The sequence below is a fragment of the Denticeps clupeoides genome, chromosome 4 (genome assembly GCF_900700375.1).
Source record: "Denticeps clupeoides chromosome 4, fDenClu1.1, whole genome shotgun sequence".
NCBI classification, from domain to species: domain Eukaryota; kingdom Metazoa; phylum Chordata; class Actinopteri; order Clupeiformes; family Denticipitidae; genus Denticeps; species Denticeps clupeoides.
In genome coordinates this window covers 4998860-5022529 of record NC_041710.1, presented here as the reverse complement: position 1 = coordinate 5022529, position 23670 = coordinate 4998860, and the positions used below count along the sequence as shown (strand labels likewise).

At 45.7% G+C, this 23670-nt stretch overlaps 3 protein-coding genes across 8 annotated transcripts; all 3 read right to left on the bottom strand.

Moving 5' to 3' along the window:
- Window positions 1-2: 2 nt before the first annotated feature.
- On the bottom strand, window positions 3-4920 carry LOC114788111 (chloride channel CLIC-like protein 1). Of its 2 annotated transcripts, XM_028976318.1 has the most exons (11): window positions 4323-4920; window positions 4199-4246; window positions 3346-3453; window positions 3024-3248; window positions 2794-2934; window positions 2619-2718; window positions 2403-2500; window positions 2184-2342; window positions 1730-1774; window positions 1264-1635; window positions 3-1174 (listed from the first exon to the last, which is right to left on the bottom strand). In XM_028976318.1, the coding sequence occupies exons 1-11, from the start codon at window positions 4464-4466 to the stop codon at window positions 1058-1060; spliced, it is 1557 nt and encodes a 518-aa protein (XP_028832151.1). In that variant the 5' UTR covers window positions 4467-4920; the 3' UTR covers window positions 3-1057. The 2 variants fall into 2 exon arrangements, with proteins under 2 accessions (XP_028832151.1, XP_028832152.1); XM_028976319.1 differs by lacking the exon at window positions 1730-1774.
- Window positions 4921-5059: 139 nt separating this feature from the next.
- Window positions 5060-10028, bottom strand: LOC114788112 (chloride channel CLIC-like protein 1). Of its 5 annotated transcripts, none has more exons than XM_028976322.1 (7): window positions 9995-10028; window positions 9392-9525; window positions 9179-9253; window positions 8757-9062; window positions 8418-8687; window positions 7103-7237; window positions 5060-6005 (listed from the first exon to the last, which is right to left on the bottom strand). In XM_028976322.1, exons 2-7 carry the CDS (start codon window positions 9491-9493, stop codon window positions 5838-5840), a joined length of 1056 nt encoding a protein of 351 aa, XP_028832155.1. In that variant the 5' UTR covers window positions 9494-9525; window positions 9995-10028; the 3' UTR covers window positions 5060-5837. The 5 variants fall into 5 exon arrangements, with proteins under 5 accessions (XP_028832155.1, XP_028832156.1, XP_028832157.1 ...); XM_028976323.1 differs by lacking the exon at window positions 9995-10028 and having other exon boundaries at window positions 5060-5414; window positions 5798-6005; window positions 9392-9681; XM_028976324.1 differs by lacking the exon at window positions 9995-10028 and having other exon boundaries at window positions 8418-8509; window positions 8594-8687; window positions 9392-9678.
- Window positions 10029-10320: 292 nt separating this feature from the next.
- Window positions 10321-23220, bottom strand: wdr47a (WD repeat domain 47a). Its single transcript, XM_028976309.1, has 15 exons — window positions 23079-23220; window positions 22610-22777; window positions 21427-21510; window positions 21177-21261; window positions 19625-20427; window positions 18735-18852; window positions 17778-17959; window positions 15880-16101; window positions 15486-15564; window positions 14792-14949; window positions 14230-14399; window positions 13473-13643; window positions 12710-12841; window positions 12366-12584; window positions 10321-11607 (listed from the first exon to the last, which is right to left on the bottom strand). Exons 2-15 carry the CDS (start codon window positions 22765-22767, stop codon window positions 11465-11467), a joined length of 2724 nt encoding a protein of 907 aa, XP_028832142.1. The 5' UTR covers window positions 22768-22777; window positions 23079-23220; the 3' UTR covers window positions 10321-11464.
- Window positions 23221-23670: the final 450 nt, after the last annotated feature.

Below are 23670 nucleotides of genomic sequence, written 5' to 3'. Positions count from 1 at the left end.
AATATTCAAACACATTTTATTCATTCTCACATTAATAAACTTACACAGGAAACCTGAAAACTACTCATCCTTGAGGTGGTTTTAGAAACTTTTTAGAAAATGATCTACATGTGTACACAGAGCATCCGAAACGCCAGCATGTCACAGGAATCATCTGAATGGCACGTGACAGGGAATAACATGGCAGGCAGACAGCAATAAGCGTGAAACAGTGTATGGACTGGCATCTAGTGTCTGTTCATAGCACTGTTCACACGCGGCACTATAAGATGATCTCTGAAAATCTTTTAAAACCGGTCATAGACAATGGTCTTAAATGTTCAAGGTTGTAATATGAGGTTGATTAGCATCTATCAGCACTTTTGGTGAAGGCAGCACCTTTTAGGGTCTGTGAACCAGTCATCCGGAGGCTTCTGACCTCGTAACTTGTGTTTACATGAATGAACTGAACCCTCAAGAGAGAGACAGACTAGAACCTTTACCCATTCTGACCCTGGATCCTGAACCCCGAGGTGCAATATTCACCCCAGAGTAACAGTAAAGAAAAGTTCCAATAATAAAAGATCCAAATAATCTGCGGTCTCGTCCGTGTGACGGACGTATGGTTGTTACTGTCCATGGGGGCGAAACATGAACCAGAAGACCACAAAGTCACATGTTAAAACCCCGATTACTACCATTGTGTCCCTGAACTTTGCATAAGTCCATTTGCTAAATGTAAATAAATAAATCAGGCTGATCCCAATGAAGGGGCATTCAGTTTCTAATGATGATTCTAAAATATAATGGAGCCGTAAAAAAAAAATCTACGTTTTTATTTTCCTTTTAAGGAGCTGCCATAATGAAAATCAGCATTAAAAAATGGGAAAATGTAGATTTCAGACTGTCTACACAAGCTATAAAACGCACTCCTTGCCACCACGAAACGCAATTCCAGGACATTTATGTAGTAACTTCAGTTCTTTGTAGTCTGTGATTTATAAATTAATAAACACAAATGAACACTAATTAGTATTTAACTGAAATGTCTTCATATCCGGCTTCCTCTTTAATGGATTCATACGCCGCCTGACATTATCCCTTCTCCCGTCTCTGGAATGGGGTCGGAATAACTTTTCTCACAGGTGTCTAGGCTAGATGCCGTCCTGTCAGCAGGGTCGTCTGGTGGTGGAGCCTGCGGCAGGAGAAAAATTCTGATATTGATTATGGATTGTGCCATTTATATTGTCTTGAGGGGAAAAAGCAAACGTGGGACATACTTACACCCGGCCCTTGGTCTGGATGTGAACCTTCTAGATCGGATCTCAGGGGTCCGGCATGCGTGGACCTTCGTTCACTGTCCCTTCCCTGCCTTCTCTGGTCACCCTCTTCTTCCGACTCGGTCTCATCGGCTGACCTGTTTCGGCGGGACGCTGCCAGCGGACCCAGGCTCTTCACTCTCCGCCCGTGGCGCCTGTGGGCTTCCGCCATCCTCCCTTCTTCTCCCGGCAGCGGGGCTGGAATGGGCTCGTTGCCTGCTGCCAGGTTACGTTCCTCAGCCCGTGGCAAGTGTGGGGCTTGTGGCTGTGGGACGGCAGGGGGAGGCCAGGCGAACGCGTGTTGAATGGTGGCCGGGACGGCGACGTAGACAAAGACCTGGTGTGGAGTAAACCCGCCGAAGACAGCACAGTGATCATACAGACGAAAACTATGACTAGAAGATGACTTTAAAGCTAGCATCCAACCATACCAAGTCTACATGGGCAGTGGTGGCCTTGCGGCTAAGGAAGCGGCCCTGTAATCAGAAGGTTGCCGGTTCAAATCCCGATTTGCCACTGAGCAAAGCACCGTCCCCACACACTGCTCCCCGGGCACCTGTCATGGCTGCCCACTGCTCACCAAGGGTGATGGGTTAAACTGTGTGCACCGTGTGCTGTGCTGCTGTGTATCACAAGTGACGATCACTTCCCTTTTTACATTGCTGTAAAAGACTAGTATGTTTCTCAGTGTAGCCTGATGTTGAACTACATTACCTGACGGAACGTTTCACTGTGTTTATTATAATACGTAAAAAACATGTACGTGTAACATAAAGGCATTTCTCACTGTGCACCGCTTCACTATAACAACATACGTTTTTGGAAAACAGCAAAAAAAAAAAAAGTAAATTGAGTTTTCAAGTGATTGCTTCAACCAGTGCTCACCACAATGAAGACTGTCGCAGACAACGTGATGACAATGAGGACAATAGCCTGAAGGGTAATGGGCAGGTTCTTCAGCAATGCTGTGAGGAACTCACTGACTCCTTGACCGATCTGCTTCATGGGATCGGTGAACACAGCCGTGATGGTCATAATGAGAGCCTGAGAGAAGCCTTTTGTAAGTACGGGGGACATCGGTGATGTTTAGAAGGTGTTTATTACCTTGCTAGGTGGAACCAGCAGGATGGGGTCAACGATGAGAGCCTTGTAATACTCCTCACACGGATCGTCCTGTAAGGTCAGCGATTCTCTGAAAAACTCTGAAGAATCGGAAGTCACTTGAGAATTCTGCACAGTGTTTTGCGGTGGAACCAGGGGATCAACGTGGCAGCAGATTTCATTTACATCCATTCATGGTAGGAAAAGCGACATGCTCACGTTTCAGGTTGTCCCTCCAGTCAAAATGTTTCGCCCCCGAACACTTCTCCCCAACATTGTTGGTTCTAAAGATCTTGCTTTGGTGCTCCGCGAAAGCGGTCTGTAACATTAATATTTTATACAACGTTAGAACGCGCTTGGTCCTGTTTCTACCTTCTAGCGGTTCAACTCGTACCTTGTAAAGGTAGAGCCAGTTCCACGCAGGACTTATTAGTAGGATTATGGCAACGATGCGCACGGTCTGAGCGAACCACGATACCCTGGACCACATCTCAGAGCAGATCCCCGTGATTATCATCAAGAAGATCGCACAAACCTAGGAAGCGACATGAAGAAACACGGGGAGGACATCATTACTGTGTTAACCAGCACAGTAATTTAACGTTTCATTTCATCCGTCCTCACCCCCAGGACGGTGCTGAGCTCCACACCAAAAGTGTCCTCAAACCTCCAGCTCCAGGCCTCACGATCATGGCGTTTCACGTTCAGCAGCATCTGGCCGAGCGCTTCGTCTAAAACGCCCGTCACCGTGCACTCCTCTCTGCTCAAAAACCTCCGGATCTCCTTCACCGCCTGTACGGAGAGCTTCATTTCTACATCGCAGTGGACGTGCTCCTCACTTGCACCGGGCTGAAGAAATCCAAATACATATTTCAGATTGCACATACTTGAAAATGCCATCTGTGATGTTTACAAGTCATTAGGGCAGGAGAACACCAACACTAACCAGACCCAGATCCTCAGTGGCCTTCAGAAGCTTGGTTAGAAATCGTTTGAGGAGCGCGGTGGCGACAGGGTGCTGGCCACCTCGGAGTCTGGTCCTCAGATCATTGCTCTGGAACAAGCCAAATGCCCCGAGATCAACACCCGAGATCATGGACAATCTTGACTTATTTTACAAAAGACCCCCACTGGACATGTTTGGTTGGTCTTAACCAGTCCAAACATGATTCTGTCCATTGTGAAGGTCTTCGTACAGTACAGGCCAAAAGTTTGGACACACCTTCTCATTTAATGTGTTTTCTACATTGGTAGATTCTCACTGAAGGCATCAAAACTATGAATGAACACATGTGGAGTTATGTACTTAACAAAAGGTGAAATAACATTTTTATATTCTAGTTCCTTCAAAACCGCCCCCTTTGCTCTGATTACTGCTTTGCACACTCTTGGCATTCTCTCGATGAGCTTCAAGAGGTCGTCACCTGAAATGCTTTTCCAACAGTCTTGAAGGAGTTCCCTTCACTCTGCGGTCCAGCTCACCCCAAACCATCTCAACTGGGTTCAGATCCGGTGACTGTGGAGGTCAGGTCTCCACTTTTTGTTAAGTACATAACTCCACATGTGTTCATTCATAGTTTTGATGACTTCAGTGAGAATCTACCAACGTAAATGGTCACGAAAATGAAGAAAACACAATGAATGAGAAGGTGTGTGTAAACGTACCCACTAGGCTACTACCACCCAGACAGGGTTGCAGGTTCTGGTTATTGTAACAGTCTTGGCTCTAAATATAACGCGCATATATATATATAAAAATATCGTCACATTGATAACTGGAATAAAAACGTGGAGCTTACTTGGGAGCAGGAAGAGGCGTCCCCCGCGGTCCCGCCTGACGGCTCCTCCTGGAACAGGAACGAGGAGGCGTTAATGTGGAGATCTGACCGCGCTCGGGCCGAGACTGGGCCGTGTGGAGCTCACCGCCGGGCCGCCTCTCCTCATGCTTTGGCTGGTGGGGTCGTATCGCAGCATGTCGGTGTGGTCGACCCAGTCGTCGTCGCGGCGCAGGCCCGCCGAAGCCGCCAGGTAAAGCGCCGCGACGGCGGCGCCCAGCGCTGCGCGCATCGTGGCGTGGTTTCGGGGTTCACCTTTCGGGGCGAACTCGGGGAGACCCGGGCGCTGAAAGAGTGAAAGTGAAAGTGGAGAGCAGGTGCGCGCCGGTTCCCGGATGTTGGAGCAGCGCCGCGTTATATTTAGAACCAAGACTGTTACAACAACCAGTCAAGCCGTTTGTTGGAAAAAGTTTATAAGTTATCATGCAATCACCCTTTTTGTATTACATCTGTAATACCAGATATATATTAAACATTAGCCAACATCTGAATTTGTAATGTTAAACTCTGAAAGACATCAGCTACATTAATCATTAGCTGCTTGGAAGAGAAACCGTGGAACGTGGGTGGTGGTGGCCTAGTGGATAACACACTCGACTATGAACCAGAAGACCCGGGTTCGGCCATGGGGAGCAGTGTGTGGGGACGGTGCTTTGATGGATGGCACCTCAGTGACACCTTGGCGGGTCGGGATTCGAACCGGCAACCTTCTGATTATGCCTTCTTAACCGCTAGGCCACCAATGCCCTTGATAAGCTTTATTATTAAAGATGAAGTGTAAAATGTGTGATTAATTAGTTAAAAGGAGCAAGGGCCAGCCAATCGTTAGTTTCTTGTGTGTGAGTCAGTTTATCAGATAACATCAACATTTATTTCTTATATAGCCCAAAATCACATACAGTATATGACCCCCACACTTTGACCCTTCGACACACAAGGAAAAATTAAACTTAAAAGTCAGAGAGAGACGCCCTTCCAGGGTAGAGTGAGCCTGCAGTTGGCGTCAGTGCAGGGTTGGTGATGATTTATCCAGGAAAGAAAAATGTCCATTTTAATGCTACTGGTCCATACGAAGATCCCTGGAACTGTAGCCTTTTTACGGTGTTGGTGGCTGTGGTGACCCTCTGGTGCATTTCATGCTGGGTCGTCTCGTCAGAAGCTCATTACCAGGAACCAGGATCTAGAGAAATGGATTAAACTTGGGCTGTTGGGTTATGGTAGTTGAGTGGTTATGGCAGATGCCTCTGTATTCTGTACAAGTGCAACATCGCCCCGGTGGTTTATCTAGGACAGCCGAGGTGAGATGAGATTCACAGTATGTAAAGGCTGTTCCAGAGAAGGGAAGCTCTGTAGCAGAAGCTCGTCCACCTGCTGAGAGTTTGTTAATTCTCGGAACCAGAGCCCGGAGACTAGTGGCCGTAATTCTCGTGTAGGGCGGGGCTCTGTTAACAAGTCACTCAGGTAATCAGGGACCAGTCTATGTTAATAAAAGAGTTTAATAGTCAATGTGGAATTTTACTGATCCATGGAGGGCCGGAGAGGGTCCACGATTTTGGGACTGACCTCTGGAGGAGCTTCATCCATCTTCCATCTTCTCCAGGTCTCAATGTTGGATTGGGTCATGTTGACCAGTCAGCTCATTCTCTTTAGCTGCAGCCACCTGATCACGTTGAGGACATTCGACAGTGAGGGGATGTGGCCTTTGCCAGTATTCCTGCAAGGCCAGGCTGCCGTGTCGAATGAGTTGTGGAACACCTACATAGATCAAGACCTATTACACAGAGAAACAGGTGAGACAGTTTTCAGCATGTATTCATTCTGTTCTTGTCCCGTTTCCTTTCTAAAGTAACATAAGCAACACAGCAGTTTCATATTTGCAAAAACAGAATCCAAACTTTGATAATTGTGAAAGATAGGCCTGTTCTAAAATTGCATTGGTTGAACCTGATTCAGCTCTAATAAAGCTCTAATAAAAAATCTTATTGTACAAAGCTCTAATAAAATGTTCCTTTGGGCCTTAGAGTGGTTTGGCGTGCTCTGTGTTTGGTGAGTTTGGGATTGATGGTTCCGCCTACCTATTCCCTCATCATCAGTCTGCCAATCAACTCCTCAGACAGGAGCATTTAAGGACAACTCCAGCCACCAGACGGGGCCCATTGTTGTGGACCCGGAGGGGGATAGAGAGGAGAGATTTGGGGTGTTGGAGAAAAGTTAGTTCTACCTGGGATTTTTTGCACGTGGATATTGTTCCGAAACTTAAATAAACAAGCTTGCGGGTGAAGTGGAAAGCCGAAAAAAATTGTTTCCGGGTCATATTAGGGGAATTTCGTGTCGTGGGTTAAACACCCAGCCCCAACAGTATGAATGAATAAAAAAATAAATGAAAGAAAGAGATGGGTTAACACTATAAACAACTTTTCTACTCGCTGTTCCAGTCGTGATAAGTAGGCGAAACAACGTTTGAAAGGTTTGCTTGTGTCTGCCACTGCTGAACGCGTCGAGATTCCATGTTCCCCATTGAGACATACAGTATGTGGGCTATATAACAAATAAATGTTGTTGTTGGTGTTGTTCTGCTGTTGTTCAAACCTCATTCCACGCAAACTTCAAAATTTGAGAGCCCTGATCCACATCTATGTGTAATATTTCTTAAATTAAGCAACATGGTGAACATCTACAGATGCTTCATAAGGTACTGCAGCACTTTGCTAGATAACTCATGTTCACGGCGATACACAAATGCAGTCAGGCTGCAGAAATTATGCTAAGGAGGGTAACGCTGTGCAGTAGGACAAATGAACTTGATTGAACAACCTTGAGTGTCTCACACTTTAAGAAGTGAACCCATAAATATGAGTAAGTGCTCACAGCAAATAGGAGCGTAACAATGCAAACGTGGACAAAAGGCAGATCCTTCAGCAAGGCGGTGAGAAAATCGTTGATTCCTTGACCAAGTTGCTTCAGTGGGTCGGTAAACACAGCTGTAATGGTGTGAGTGAGAGCCTGTCTCCCCAAAAAGAGAAAGAAGAAGAGACATTTGTAAAATCTGCAGTGAGAACAACTATGTTCTGACAGGCTGAAGAAATAAATATTGATAATCCATATACACAGTAGTTGAGTTGTAAAAACAAATCGAGGGATGGCGACTTTTGTCGTTTATCAGCTGATGACAGTGCACATAGTGGGAGACCGACTGCGTACTGAATCGCCTTTTGGCAAAATGAATTTCCATTTGAATATATGTGTAGAAAACCCATGGCAAAAACGAATTGCAATTCAGTGAATTTTATTAAAACCTTTGAAATTAACTAAGGATTGTTTCGGCACTTTGTAATGCTCAGGTTGAATATTGAATTGGCAGTTGCATGCTCTGATTGAATATCCAAAATGAATATTTGTGCTTTTAATCTTCCATAAACTCCACTCTCCTTTAATCATTTTCCTCTGAGGGCGACCGTTGCCCTCACCAGCCGTAGCAGGCACTAGGCAGGAGGGACGGAGGGAGAGAGGGCTTCACGATTCAAGATTTATTTTTGTCACGTGCATAGTTATAGGGAGTTATAGGAGAGTTATAGGGTTATATTAGTTATAGGGAGAAGGAGTTATAGCACTACAATGTGCAGTGAAATGTATCCTGAACTGTTCTGTTTTGACTAATAGATAGAATAGAATAAATGAGTGTGTACAGTAGCACCCAGCAGGTAATGCTACTGTAGCCACAGTATGAGAAAACGCATGGGTTGGATAATGTTCTTATCCAGTGAGAATAGTGACTCTGTACTACCTTCATTAGAGCTGAGTAGTTGTTGGGTAAATTATACAGTCCTTGTAATGGGTCAGTAAAATAGCATACCATAAAACATCATTATTTATAAATGAGATTAGTTTTCCCAAAGTTCAGGAAGTTGGGTTCACAGGCTCCTCCTGCCAAGCACTGAATGATTCGGTGCTTTGGTGAACAAATCTTTTGAACAAAACTTTTAAGTACACCTGTTATGCCACATTATTAAAAAGCTGCCACATCCCTCCTCATCCCCCCTCAACTCGAGTACTGCATATACACTTTAAATAATGCGGGCTGTGGTTGAAGTATTTTATGAGGTAAAATTGATCGACTGTGTTGGAGCTTTACATATTACATCTTTAAAATCAAGAACTACTGAGCTAAAATACTGATCATTACCTTGGCAGGTGGAACCAGCCAAATGAGATCAACAAGAGCCCTAAAATACTCCTTACATGGGTCCTCCTGTAAGGTCAGCCATCTCCCGATGCCTTCAGGAAACACAGACGTCTGAAGTATTTCATTTGTGTTTCTCCATATAAAGACCATGAAACTCTCACACCCAACAAACTCACCGTTCATATAGTCTGTCCAGTCCAAATCTTTTAATCCTAAACACTTCTCTATATTGGTTTTGGAATTCCTGTATTGACGATCCGCCTGAGCAGTCTGAAAGATTATTAGTAACCATTAAAATGTTTGTTAGGGGGTAATTTATACTTATAGTTCAAGTCTTACCTGATAAAGGTAGATCCAGTTCCACATAATACTTGAAATAAAGATGATGCCAATCAAGTTCACTATTATTTTAAACCATGAAACCCTCCAGTGCACTGCCAATATTAGGATAACTGCAATAATCACAATGAAATTCCTGTTCCAAAAATCATGGCGTTCTGCTTTCAGCAGATTTTGGCCGAGAGCTTTATCCAAAATGTTGGTCGCTGGGCACTCCTCCTCTCCATTCAAAAATGCCTGAATCTCCTTCACCGCCTGTCCAGAGAGCTTCATTTGTACATGGATGTCCTCCTCGCTTTCACTAGGCTGGGGAATAAAAAATCAGACAGGAACAAGAACAAAAAGAAACGCTAAAGTGCCGTCTCTGTGCATAATATATGTTGCGGTGGTTATTATTCTGGAATATTATTCTTGTCACTCACCAGACCCAATTCCTCCACAGCCGTTAAAATGTTAGCTAAATGTCGCTTGAGAACATTCGTGGACCATTTTTCACTCTGGAATAAGACACATCCCATTAAACAGAACTTTTCAAATGAGGAATGACAAAGGTCTAAATTCTGCCTTCCTCAGCTTACTATTTTTTTTTTGTGTTTTTGAACCATTCACCATTTTAAAATAGTTGGGGCGCTTACCCATAAATCTCCTTTTTCTCCAGTTTTCGATGTGTTATTATCTTGACCATCTTGAACCCACAGGAAAAATGCCAAAATAGCCATATATAATGATCTGAACATCCTGCTGTCTTACTGTGTGCCAAATCCAAATTCTGTACGTGAAGACAGGTTTCTGTATGTTTAGTATATACTTTATAGTTATGCTACAGGCCCCTCCTTTGCCCTGACTTCAGAATAGCAGATAATCCTCAAAAACAAGAAATACCTGCTCTGGACTATGGTGAGAAAGCCATTATTACATTCCATAACTGCTTACAACACTCAAACTGGAAAACATGTCAAATTCACAGATAGTGTCACTGACTGTATAATTGTGGGTTATGACGACATATTGTCTTGTGATGGATGGGTTGAGGCGACTGGCCTCAGGGATGGACTCCAAGACGTTGTTCCTCCAAGGCAAGTTTGGCGACCAGAAGGTTCTTATTGCCCGCGTCATAGTTCAAGGTCCAGGGAGTTTTATTGTCATCTCAGCTACATACATGTCACACCAGTACATCTGAAATGTTTCTCTTGGAACCTGGTGCTACATGTAACATTTAAACAAAGTTACATACTCACATAAACTGCACGTGTACGACATCGACAAACCGGGCGACATGAAGTGCAGGAGTAACGAGAGTAACATCAAATAAAACATGGAGACAACAAAGACAGACAGCGCTAAACACCAGCCAGATTAATAACGAAGGTGCAGAGGATGCCCCAAACCTCTATTACAAATGGCAGCCCGGGATCGGGGTGGACTGTGATTGAGGCTGACGTGAAACGTTGTTTGAGCTGGACGGACAGATGGGGGTGGAGCTTGCCAATCTCTTGGCAAGCTGGCATCTCCAGAAAAAGCTCTGCTTCTGTATTAAACAAATACAAATTTCAGGGGACCTTGGGACAAGTGACAGAAAGACCTTTATTCTGGTCATATAGCAGGGATCACATTTTAAAATGCGGTTTATAAAACTGCACAATACAACGTTACATTTTGGAGAACCTAGACTGTACATTAAAAACAAACAAGCAATAAATATGGCTATGCATTAGTTTTGGCTTTATTAAAAAATAAACGACTTTACATGAAATAAAACGAACTGATATGCATTTTTAAAAATGAGTTTCTCTGACAAAGTGCAACAAAGGAAAAGAAAACACTAATTAACCTTTAAAATACTTAAATAAATAAAATTACTCTTTAAAATAATATTAAACCTATATTACTGTGTTTCCCTGTGACCAAAGTGTCCTGGGTGTTCCCTTTTGCAAAGAAGATGACTGTCACTAAGATGGCGAAACACTTCCGCAATGCCACTTTAATGCTGTTGAAATGTTCATTCAAGCAACCTGTACTTGTACTTGAGTTATAAGGAAATGAATGCAGCCAGCGACAGTGTGCTTCTCAGGAATAAACACAAACTGTGACGCTGAAACAAGATTTGCGCGAGCACAGCAGACACAAAATTCAGCTTCCTATCGACGTGAGCATGTAACTTTAAAACATTTAATATGTCCAGATACTAGCAGCGTAACACATGCTCAGAACGCGGCACTGTACGGAGTGCGATGGGAATGTCGCCGTTTTCACACAAGCTCAGTCCGGTTTAGTTTAAGTGGTAACTGAATGCTCAAGGCACCAAAGTCACGATCGTCACTCCGTTTTGTTCCAGAGGTGCTCGACCGGCTCCGGAACTGTTTTCACATACTTTGTGGATTACGAACACAAATAAGAGGCTTGACTGGAATAATCTAAGATATTGTGCTGATACAGAGTTTGCAGAGCCAACTCAAATAACAATAAGCAATCAGCCACCGGAGCAAAAGATAAAAAAAAATGTCTGAGATGCTGTACATACAAACTGTCTCACACACACACACGCACACACACACACACACACGCACATAAACACACAGTAGTAAATGCAACAGTATACTGTGGACACTCCGCGGCCAGGACGGGTGGCCCTGCGTGTTGGTGAATGAGCTTCCCTCGGACGGGTGTCTCCTGCTGGTGGACAGGAGGCGGGGGCGCGCTGAGACTCTCTACGCCCTCTGTGTCCACAGGGTGACAGTCTTGTCAGCCGAGGAGGAGAGGAAGGAGAGCTCGTGGGTGTGCCACCTGCACTGGATCACCTTATCGCCGTGCTCCCCGACCAGCGTGAGCGGGAGCTGCTTGGTCAGGTCACCTACGAGTACAGAGGCACACGGTGGTGGCTTTTACGAGATCGTGAAGTAGGCGGCGCGTAGAGACCCTGCACCGACCACGCCCACGTCGCCATTCACGCATTTTTCATATCCAAATTTCTAAGTAGATATTTCACAACACATTTGACATCATAAATTATTTGACATGTATAAAAATGTAAAACACCCTCATGCACCAACCTGCATGCTCAGTAGCAGTAGCATGCAGCTGCTACTGAGCATGCCTGAAACGAAGAATAAGCTTACAGGGAACCCGCTGCTAAAATGCGGAACAATCTGCCTTTGCGCATTAGACAGGCCTCTTCAGTTTTGCAATTTCCACTATTTTCTCACCATGTGAGATGTTGACATTTATTTTTTACTTTATTTGCTGTTGTTATTGTGTTCGTATTGGCATTGTATCTTGTATTTATTAAATTTGTATTTTATGTCTTGTCAGCATTGTTTTGTCTATTCATTTTTAAAGAGCTGTGTTGCGATGTCTAGGAATAAACACAGTTATTATAGATAATATGTATTACTTCCCCATAACACATGGAACGTTAATAAAAAATTCAAGTTTTTTAGACCGAACTTTGTACAGTTAAAAATGAAGTGACATGCAGGCTTAGAGGCAGTTCATTGCGAGAACGTGCATTCAATCACACAATTCAACATTCAACCTGCCATGAAGCTGGTTCTGGCACACAGATGCTCCATTTGGCAGAGGAGGCCTGTATTCTTTTTGTTACAGCGTTACCTTGCAGGTCGGTGATCATGACTTTGGTGTCGTAAGACCCCGTGAGCAGGTAGTGAGCGCCGGGGGAGAAACGCACTGAGCGCACGTCACTGGTGTGGGGGTGGTAGGTCTGAACCATTCGGCCCCCTCTGATGTCATACAGCATGCAGGCGCTGTCCTCCTGTCCTGTCGCCAGCAGCCGACCGCTGGGGTCAACGGCAACAGAAGCCACCGGGCTTCCTGTGACAACAATAAAGGGATTTGTGTATTTTTCACAGTTCCTCTACTCTCAGGATGGCAGGTCTAGGTTCTCGTTAAATTCCTTTGAATTATATATGATACATCGGGTCCAGTGAAGTACGTACCAGACCCATGGAAGGCTGTCCCCACCACCCTCACACAGCTGGGCACTCGCAAGTCCCAGAACCGCACCGTCTTATCCTGAGAGCCGGACGCAATCATCCAGCCTCCCCAGGTGAACAGGGACAGGATGTGCCCTGAGTGTGACACAAAAATACCTATTTCTAACTGTACTCAAACACCCAAATGCAAAAGTCAAAAGTTCTAGCACTCCTTATTTATGGGTCATTTATAGAACAAAACATTTATGGGTCATTTATATGAACCAAGACATGTGAGGTTAAGTTTGTGTCTCTCAGGGAGCTTTTGCTGTGATGGCAGCATTTTACGCTCTTGTCTTCTCTCCATCACCTTAAGTCCTGAATGTTTTATGCTGAACACTTGCTTATTATTCACCCATGTTAATGAGCATCTCATCAAGCGACTTTTTGATGAGGCGACTCTGAAAAAACAGATTCATCAAACATCCTTCACTTTCTCCTGATGTTTCTTTCATTGGAATCTTCAAAATAGCTTAGTCTCCATAACCAGGTGTGAAAGTTGGTGTGTCCAAACATTTGACTTGCAGTGAATTAATTAATTCATTAATAGTTAGAATATTTGTGGCTAAATAAAAAACATTTACTCGCAATAACATTGACTGTATCATTTGTTTAGTGATACATTGGGTGCCCTGAAAATGTCTTGTTATAATCGTGTAAACTCTGCACTGGTACTCAGCCAGGTCTGTAGTAATTAATGTGTAATTATGAGTGTAAGTGGATGTACCTGTATGCCCACTCAGGGCGTGCAGGCCCTGTCCCCTCTGGCAGTCGGTGGTGTAAATGTTGCAGTCTCCAGCCCCAGCGCTGATCAGGATGGCTCCTCCACTCTCGGGTCCCTCCATGAAGGCCAGGTCTCTGATGGTGCCGTCGTGCATGCTGAACTCCAGATCAGGCCCTGAACACACAGCACACGGACGGCTTCACTTCATTTTTGTTTTGTTTGAATATCTCTGTCATGATCCGGTCCGGCAGGGGTTACTCCGGGTCTGCAGTTCGGCCCGGAGTTTCATGTTAAGTCTTGTGTAATGTTCCCTGATCGTGTTCACCTGTTGTATAATTATATAATTGTATAAAGCTGTCCATTTGTGTCTGTTCGCCGTCAGGTCATTGTTTGGTGATGTTCCCTTGTCCTGTGCACCATGTATTAAACCCCTGGCTTGTGACGTTATCCTCCTTTCTCGCCACGTCCAGCCATCGTGACAGTCTCATCAAAGTAGTGACATAAAATCTATATGTTTAGTGTTAAATTCAAGATGGATATAATAATTAATTATGATTTCTGAATTGATAAGAGCGGCAGTGCAGAGAGGAAATAGCTGAATCAGCATGTACCCTCAAAATCCAGCAGCAAAGTATCAAGTGAACTAAATGGCAGCCTTATCATGGCTGTTGTCCAATATGGTGACTGCATTACAGGAAACTCTATAGTAAGTGCTATCCATCAGAATGCAACAGGGCCAGAGTCGGTCGTCCTCACCAACCTGTGGCATTGCAGGTCTCGGCGTTGAAGGGCAGGACCTTCACGTATTTGTCGTTGGAGCCGGTGGCCAGCAGCTGGCCGCAGGGGCTCCAGGCCACACAGTATATTGAGCCTTTGTGATGCTTGTTCCTCTTGAAGCGAACAGCAGGTGGTTTAGAGGCTCCGGACCCGCTTAGGAACAGACAAATTCAAATCGATTAATCACAATTACTTCTTAAAACTTAAGAACACTATAATATTTTAAATGATGCAGAACAACTCCCATTAACTTTTAATGCGGCCAAAAATGTACTTTTCACTTGCAGCAAAATATTTAAAAATGTTGTACTTTTCAAGCCTTGGAGCAAGTTCAAATTTTATTGCATTGTCCATTCATTGGGGTTTATTGTGGGTTACGTTGTGGTGAGCGAGAAACAACGATTGGTCGCTGGTCCTGTGCTCCCTGCATGGCAGTGAACAAACAGATGATGTTTCCCTTTGAGCAGGTGGCTCAGGTTGAGCAGGGACCAGATCAAGAATGGGTTTTTATTCATTAACAAAAAGAAAAAATCTTCTTTCCATACCTTGTGTCCAGGACGTCAGGGTAAGCACAGACCCGTAAGGTTTTAGAGTTTGAACCCACAGCGTAGAGCGCCCCCGAGGGGTGAAAGGCCACAGCGCGTACAGCCTGTGTGTCTTCCAGTGTGTTCACAGCCACAAATTTGCCTTTGGCTTGGTCTCCCTGTGTGACCAGTGAAAACAGGATAATCTTAAAATCTGGTGCTTTACAGATTATAATCTGTGTTCATCACTGTCTATAATCCGATGAAATTTGAATGCATCCCAATTGTCTCATGCTGTGAACATGATGCACACATAAGTGCATTAAACTCTGTAATACGCAAAACTGTATAATGACTTATATTTAAAAACAAAAAAAAAATTTTATTCGATTGCTACTGCATTAGCCAAAATAAATCCTTCACCGAGATTAAAGACGGGGTCCATTACAGAGAGCTCTGACGCCAAGAGCTTGTGAAAGACTTATGGTACATGACAGTGTGTGTGTATCTGTGTGTGTCCAAGCTGCTTACACATCCGCTGTAATTAAAATGACGCTAAACCGTCAAAGACCAGATACCAACACAGACCCAATTATCTGCACTCTCATGGAAAAAAATATTTCAATAAAACTGGAGTTAAACTGGAAGCCATGCAATCAAAGCGGTGACTGTAATGGTTAACTAATCTAAAACAGTGACATGGTGAGGAACTTGCCTCTGGGTCTTTAGCATGAGTTTTGGTGCCACCAGAATCCTCCACACAAGCCGGCTGTGCTGCTTTGTCCCGCTGAGCACTGAGTAATAAACGTAATAATGTAATAATCACAATGTAATTACCTTGTTAAAATTTACATTTACATTTACAGCATTTATCAAACGCCCTTATCCAGAGCGACTTACAATCAGTATTACAGGGACAGTCTCCCTGGAGCAATTTAGGGTTAAGTGTCTTGCTCAGGGACACAATGGTAGTAAGTGGGATTCGAACCCGAGTCTTCTGGTTCATAGGCGAGTGTGTTACCCACTAGGCTACTACCACCCTATGCGCTCTGTTCTGATAAGTAAAGTAAAGCACTGCTGCTTTGGTGATGGCCCAGTGTGACTGTTACCTCCGTGGCAGGACAGGAGACTCGCTGATAGGCGGTGCTGTGCGCGGCCCCACCCGCTGTGGGGTGCTGCTGACAATGCTATCACTCAGAGAGCCCCCGCTGCTGGAGGGGACATCCACGCTGTCATCTCCTGCCTTCCCGTTGCACTGCTGCGTGAGAGCCTGAACGTCCTCCCCCAGGTCGTCCATCCCGACGTTCAGCTCCTCCAGCTTCTGAATGGACCTGGATGCATAAAATGCAGCTTCTGCTCATCTTAAAGCTAAATGTGGATTTCCTGTGCAACAAACACTACAAGTAAAGATGAGTCGGCCATGCAATATTAATACACATGGTTGCAGTGCTCACTAAAAATATTCCAAAAAATTTAAAAAGCAGCAAATTACCTCTGAGTAAATACACAAATTACCTCTGAGTAAATGCACAAATTACATATGAGTAAACGCACAGATCTCAGTAGGTGATCATTCATTGCCGTTTATTGTATTTACCGACATTATTATGTCGGAATAATAAAAAAATGTTAAATGCCTTTTCAGAGTTTCGCAGCAGTAGTTTGTCAATATGGATAGCATTAAAGCTTAATACATGTATTAAGCTTATTTTTATTTATATATACATATATTATATGATCTGTGCACATTGCACTTTCGACGTTGAAATAATGTAATAAAAAGAACAGCAGATCGGGTCCCTCGACACACGCACAACCATCTGGAGCCCCCAGGAGCCTTTGTTCTCCCGCGTTCTTCCCCCACTCTCCCTTTTCCCAAATTCTCCAGGGACTAACAGTCACTCCTCGTCACCATGGTAACTGGTGGGCTCCATAAGTAAAGCCCTAGTCAGGGGGACACCCAAATTACCAAAGTTAGCACGACAACTTCTAAGTTTGATCAACTATTTTAATGTAATAAGATAAAATAAGATGATCCTTTATTAGTCCCACAAGTGGGAAATTTACCTTGTCATGGCAGGAAGTGGACAGTACAAGATAAGAGCAGCAAAAGACAGTAGCACAGACACCATGTCAAGTTTAATGTACAAATAATCAAATAAATAGTCCTAGAATTTACAGTCCTAGAATTTATTCAGTAGTTCACACTTTTCAGAAAATCAGACCAGTAGCCACACGCCATCTGGCCACCACATTATCATCTTATTATCATGTCATGAAGGATTTATTTGGGGGCCTATTGTGATAAATCCTCTCTGATCCCACCTGTTTAAATTATTTATTAGACAGGGCATGCATTTTTAAATCAAGAGAGCAAACACGTTCCCCTTTTTCACCAAACTTCCCTTCTCGCACAAGTGGAAGATGATCTCATGATTCCAGAAAGTTCCATGCTTTCACACACTGCTTCTTTAGATCACATTGGGATGCAGACCCACTTCCTCAACACAGTCAGTCTGGGCAGTGTAGAAGCTGCTGTCACCAACTGGACATTTTTCGAAAATAATGGAAGTCTGTTGGTTATTGATGTAAAATGTAAAAACCTAAGCATCTAATAAGCTAATTTTGGTCTTCGAATCTACTCAGATTTCACATTCTAGTTAATCCAGACACTATGAGCCAGAAAAAACCCAAATCACAGGTTCACTTACTACCATTGTGTCCCTGAGCAAGTCACTCGTGAGTGTCTCCAGGGGGGGACTGTACCTACTGATTGTAAGTTGCTCTGGATAAATGCGGTAAATATAAATGTAAATCTGCACAGGATTTGGATGTTAAACAGATTCATGGATGAATTCGTGTTAAGCTGATGTTGGGTAGACGGTGTGGTTTTATAAGGTCGTGGTATAGTGAGGTTGTAGCTGAGGTGGTAGTTCTGATGAGTTCTTGTTGTTGCTGAGGTTACGGTATAATCATATTAAAACTGATGTTTCGTATAGCTGCTGACCTGCTGAGGAAGGTCTCCGTCAGGTTGTGCTTGGCAGCAGGCGCTCCGTCCTGCTGCTGGACCCCTCCCTCCAGGAGCATTTGCTGGTACAGCTGCCTCTGCTGCTGCTTCTGCTCCAGATGCTGCTGCACGCGCAGGCGCTGCCGGTAGTACTCCTCAAACTGCTCCGTCGAGTTTCGCAGCTGGGAGAAGAAAGGAAGGCTGTTGTGGTGAGACTGTGGGATTCGGGGGAAGAAGACTGCACTGTAATTGAAAACAAGACTGGCATAATAGCCCGGATATACGTATTAATGACTATTAATGATATATGTAAAAACGGGGCAGTGGTGGCCTAGCGGTTAAGGAAGCGGCCCCGTAATCAGAAGGTTGCCGGTTCCCGATCCGCCAAGGTGCCACTGAGCAAAGCACCGTCCCCACACACTGCTCCCCGGGCGTGTGATGGTTAAAAGCGTTGTGTCACCGTGTGCTGTGCGTCACAATGACAAACACTTCACTTTCATGTATTAATGGTATCATTTTTGCCACCGTCATTTTCAGCACCGTCATTTTACATCCATTACGTATAATGCATTAAATATAATAGCACCATGAGCTTGTTACATATATACTTTGAGAGGAGTATACTTTTTGTTTCATTGGTGGTGCCTTGAAATGTGCACACCGCACGGTGTCAACAATTAAATTATCCGCTAAAATTTTTTGATTTATTTTCTCGCTTCGATGAGGTATGACATACAGGATCTCCTGCGTGGTCCTGCAGGTGGCGCTGCTAAGGTTTTGCTGCTTTTTTCCAGCAGTCTGTACAGAGGGAAGGCATCCTGGGCGCCAACATCGGCTCATGGTGAAACTCGGAGGGCCGCTTGTCAATTCTGGCCCGGCGCTCTCTGTGTTTAATGGGTCGTGGCCGGGATGACGGTACCCAAACGAAAGCTTTCAAAGCGCCACGCCGTTGATCACCTCGTTCTTTTCTGCCGGGTCGGGAGGCGGGGCGTCGGCGCCAGGGGCAGAGGTCGGCCGCTGGTTCTGAGGTCCCGTCGAGTTCATCATTTTGTCCGTGGGCGTGTCAGTCCTCGAGCTGCCAAAGTTAAAAAGGACACGCCCGTGAGACATTCCTCACTGTACCTTGGTGAGTTAAAAAACAAACTGTGATACTAACAGCTCTTTGTTCATTTGTTATAGATTTGGTTATAGTGATTTTTAACGAATAGTTATTGAATATTCTTCCATTTGTTATTGTAAGAAGACACCTTTTCAAGCGTGCAAATGAATGCTAACGTACTAAACACACACCTTATACGTCTTGTTCAACAATCCATAGTAGAAGCTTCTGTGGCTAAATAATGTGACAACTACACATTCTATGGGGCTTTTTCCCTATAAAAATAGGAAAAAGCAGCGTATTGTACATTTGTTTTTTTTTTTTAAATCAAAAGGCTACACCGTAAGAAAAAAAAAGAAGGGAAAATGTACATTTTGAACAAAATGTACATATATAACTATTCTTTAAAAATCATTTTGAACAAAATGTACACATGAACAAAAAAAAATTACGTTTTAAATTGAATTTTACATACAAAGCAAAAATTGCAAAGCATTTTTAGGTTTACATTTACAGCATTTATCAGACGCCCTTATCCAGAGCGACTTACAATCAGTATTTACAGGGACAGTCCCCCCCTGGAGCAACTTAAGGTTAAGTGTCTTGCTCAGGGACACAATGGTAGTAAGTGGGATTTGAACCTGGGTCTTCTGGTTCATAGGCGAGTGTCTTACCCACTAGGCTACTACCACCCATGAAGCTGAGGTTCTCTCAGCTTAACTGTCTGGCCACCCCGCTGCCACCGTACCTCTCCGGGGACTCCTCGAAGATGCTGTGGCAGTCCGAGCTCTCCACCATCAGGCTGCGGCTGAGGTTCTGCCCGCCCGGGTACTGGAAGTTGGCGAAGGAATGCGACATGGGCGAGACCTTCCCGCCGCCGTTGGTGGCGCGCTTGTCCTGCCCCGAAAGGCCGTAGGACAGCCCGTCCAGGACGGGGTTGAGCGAGCGCGACATGTAGGTGTCGGCCGACTGCGGGCGGCGCAGCGGCGAGGCCGGGTACGGCGACAGCTTGCTGATGAGCGGCGTCAGCAGGTCGGCGTACGTGGCCTTGGCCGGCTTCACCAGCCGGTCGGTGTGGATGTTGAGGACCTTCTGCTCGAAGGCGCAGGAGAAGATGCTGGGCGAGAGGTTCTGCAGCCACGACAGCAGGCTGAGGTCCAGGTCGTCGCAGCCGTTGCCGCACAGCATGTCGACGCCCAGCAGCACCTCGCCCTCGGTGATCTCCTCGCCCGTGGCCCGGCTCTGGCAGAACTCCACGCAGCACTCGTACAGCACGCCCTTGATCAGCAGCTGGAAGAGGCGGTTGGCGCTGGCCCTGAAGCCCGCCTCGCTCAGCTTGCGGTCGGCCGGGATGAACTCGGCCACCATGCCGCAGGCCTCCTCGAAGCAGTGCACGCGCGCCGTGCTGGGGTTCCAGTCCTTGAACTCGGCGTGGTTGGTGAGGCGGGGCAGCGTGAGCAGGAGGCACAGTTTGCTGTAGTCCTCTTTCGACGGGCAGAACTCCTCCAGGGCGTGGAGACACTTCACCGCTTCCTGCATGGTGAACTCCAGCTGGGCGGAGCAGATATCTTATTCACAATTCCGAACACTCGCAAACATTACCAGACTACTATTCAGAAAAAATCGATTACATTTTACATTTATGGCATTTACCAGACCCCTTATCCAGAGCGACTTACAATCAGTAGTTACAGGGACAGTCCCACCCTGGAGACACTCAGGGTTAAGTGTCTTGCTCAGGGACACGATGGTAGTAAGTGGGGTTTGAACCTGGGTCTTCTGGCGAGCGTGTTACCCGCTAGGCCACCACCACCTACGATTACGATTATCAATGGCTCGATTTTCGACGCGTCCCATCATTTTTTCTACGTTGCTTCACATTATGTATTCAAACATGTGAGTGAGATGAGAGCGGAGGCCTCTGAAGCAGCCGTTTCTCTGGTGTTTGTTCATCACAGCGAATCACGTCGAAATTAAACGTTTTGGGGAACAGCAACGAGCGTTAAACAGTGTTCAGAAGGCGTTCCTGTCCAACGTCCGCATGGACGAGGTCGAACTCAGCCCCTTACCGGCACTACGTTTTTAACGGCGGCACCAGAAAACCACCAAGCAACGTCGTTACGATGAAATCAATTATGTTCTGCGGTTCTGAAATGAATTTCCACGCACCGCGACGCTCCCGGAACCCCTGGCTCACGCCGGGATCTGAAATGGCTACTAATGGACGCGAGTCGGGCGCGTGGCGCATGTTGCGGAATCAGCGCTTTTCTCAGGACGGGACGAACTCTCTCGACACTCACGTGCTGCGGCTCGTCCTCCGCAGACATGGCGTTGTTGACGCACAGGGCCTCCAAGAACTTCTGCTTCAGAACAATGTAACGGAACCTGTGCAGAAAGCCCAAAGGAGACCATCTCAACGGTCACACGATCGTTAATATGTTTAAATGCTCTTTGGTGTCATGAAACGTCCTTCACGTCTCATCCTTTTCATTTGATTAAGTATGAGCGTCTAGCATGTCACCGGTTAATGCGTGCAGTAAACCAGCTCACCTCTTCCTGTCAAATTTATCCATGCTTTCCAGTGGCTGAATGAACTGAAGCACCTCGTCCCACTGGCCGTCCAGCACAAGTTGCCTGGACAGGGAAAAGTAGACCGTCAAACAGTGAAACTGCTTCTGATAAACACTATAGTATTACTGACCACGTGCTCACAATATCTAGTCCACTGACGCATAATGCCCTGTCACTGACTGGGGACGTTTCAAGGGCAGGCCGATGAATGGGGACATTGTAAAAAGCACAGTTTAAAAGACGGGGTTGGGGGGTGAAATTCCGATCGGCCGGGATTCCTGAGACGGAGCACACTCCGAGGCTGCTACAACCCTCCCAAGGAAACAAGGAGTACTACTGAGACGTAGTCATTTTTGGACTTTTAATACTTGTGCTGATTTTAATGGATAGCAGTCCTTGTCTTTAGAAGTGTGTTTCCACATTCGGCAAGACATTACAGGTCTATTACTGTAACATATCAGTAATTAATCAAATAGAAATAACATGTAATATCTAACCCCCGAGTAATATGTTAGTAACCTGTAGGGGTTTTAGAAAATTTAGATACAGTGGAATATATTGCGATATTTTACGTGGTGATGTTGTATCGATGCAGGAAAATCCATATTTTGTATACAAGAATATGGTGCCGGCTCGGCCCCCTACAAGCACCACACCCGCCTCAGATAACTGACTGGCCACTTAAATATCTTCTTTTCAATCGAATGCATTTTTACTTTAACGTTTTCCATGTCCACTAGTTCAGTGTGTTAAAATTCGGTTCTGAGTTACGCTGTTTTGGCTGAATTATTCATGTAATTTGATCCACTCAGACCCTACACCGCGCTGTTTATACGTTTTCAGTGAACCGTAGAATTACAGCATCACAATATATCGTGATGTAATCGCATCGTGACCCGTGTGTCGTGAGTAACTCTTGGCCTATTGGGTGCGGAAGTGGACTCGTGACCGAAGGGTTGCGGGTTCAAATCCCCAACACCGAGGTCCCCTTGAGCGAGGTACTGTCCCCACACACTGCTCGCCAAGAGCGACTTACAGTCAGTAGTGACAGGGACAGTCCCCCCCCTGGAGACACTCAGGGTTAAGTGTCTTGCTCAGGGACACGATGGTAGTAAGTGGGGTTTGTTCACTACCACCCTGTATGGCCGGTTTCATGTCATACCTCAGGAACAGCATGTCGTCTGAATACAGGCCGTTGATGACCCCGCTTTCCTTCTCCAGCGCCAGCATGCTGATGTGCAGCTTCCTGGAGTTCAGGAAGTCCAGCATGACTTTGATGATCTCCACTTCTTTAATGTTGATGGTTTCCTCCGCTGTCATGGTGTCCAGTCTTTGGAATAGAGAGATTATTAACCTCGTTTATTACATTGTGTACCTGGGAGGCCGGACCGTCTTACTGGAGGTAAATAGCTTAATCCTGCACAGCGATTAGCCGGAATGCCGCGGAGAGGGACATTCAGAGGTGGCCGAATGTCACCACAGACCACGACACCGCGTCGCCGGCTTTAAACGAAAGCTAACGGGCCCGGCGCGGCGGGGAATAACAGCCGGACACCGTGGACCTGCGTGGGCCGGAGCCCCCGCCCCACGCCCCGGCTGCACCCCGCTTCCCGTCGCCGACGACGACTCACCGCGCCGCGGTGTAAATGCAGGAGAGCCGAGCTGCCGCCGTCACGATGCGCACGTCGCGGAAACAAAACGACGACGCCCGGAGCGCTTCTTCTTCTTCTTCTTCTTCTTCTTCTTCTGTTGTCTTCTCCTCCTCCTCCTCCTGATACCTCCCTCCCTCCCGGCCCTCGGTTGCCAGGCGCTTCGCTCCGTCCAATCAGACGCGGCGCTGAACCGGGACCAGCGTTCCGGCGGCGGCGTGTGGCGGGGAAGGCGAGACGCTGGTCTCAGGTCAGTGGGGAGGAACTCATTGCCCCCCAACGCCCTACCGAGCCAGCGCCCCCTGTCGGCTGCGCGGGGACGGGACCTCGGCGTCGGCGGTGCGGGATTCGAAAGACATTTCACGCTGAATTAAAAAAAATTCAGGCAACCTGTCACACGCATTGACGTAATGTGAATATAATAAACGAACCTGCTGTCAGTAGCATTATAGTAAAGTTGAAAAAATAAGACAGGTCAGTTTAAAAGAGAAAATTAATGTTTTTTAACTAGTGCAATGAGAAAAAAACACATTAAACAAACAACGTCCACGGTTTACTTTTTCAAAGCATCCAT

Excerpts from the sequence above, each read along its gene's own strand:
- LOC114788111 (XM_028976318.1), bottom strand. The coding sequence starts at position 4,466 with ATGCGCGCAGCGCTGGGCGCCGCCGTCGCGGCGCTTTACCTGGCGGCT. Across the intron at positions 1,775-2,183 it reads CTGCGACAGTCTTCATTGTG|GGCCGCTTCCTTAGCCGCAA; the intron begins GTGAGCACTGGT and ends TTCTGATTACAG. Across the intron at positions 1,636-1,729 it reads CCACTGCCCATGTAGACTTG|GTCTTTGTCTACGTCGCCGT; the intron begins GTATGGTTGGAT and ends ACTCCACACCAG.
- LOC114788112 (XM_028976322.1), bottom strand. The coding sequence starts at position 9,493 with ATGTTCAGATCATTATATATGGCTATTTTGGCATTTTTCCTGTGGGTT. Across the intron at positions 9,254-9,391 it reads GAGAAAAAGGAGATTTATGG|AGTGAAAAATGGTCCACGAA; the intron begins GTAAGCGCCCCA and ends GTCTTATTCCAG. Across the intron at positions 7,238-8,417 it reads GGCTGGTTCCACCTGCCAAG|GCTCTCACTCACACCATTAC; the intron begins GTAATGATCAGT and ends TTGGGGAGACAG.
- wdr47a (XM_028976309.1), bottom strand. The coding sequence starts at position 22,767 with ATGACAGCGGAGGAAACCATCAACATTAAAGAAGTGGAGATCATCAAA. Across the intron at positions 20,428-21,176 it reads CGGAGGACGAGCCGCAGCAC|CTGGAGTTCACCATGCAGGA; the intron begins GTGAGTGTCGAG and ends TGCTCCGCCCAG. Across the intron at positions 16,102-17,777 it reads ACGGAGACCTTCCTCAGCAG|GTCCATTCAGAAGCTGGAGG; the intron begins GTCAGCAGCTAT and ends TTATGCATCCAG.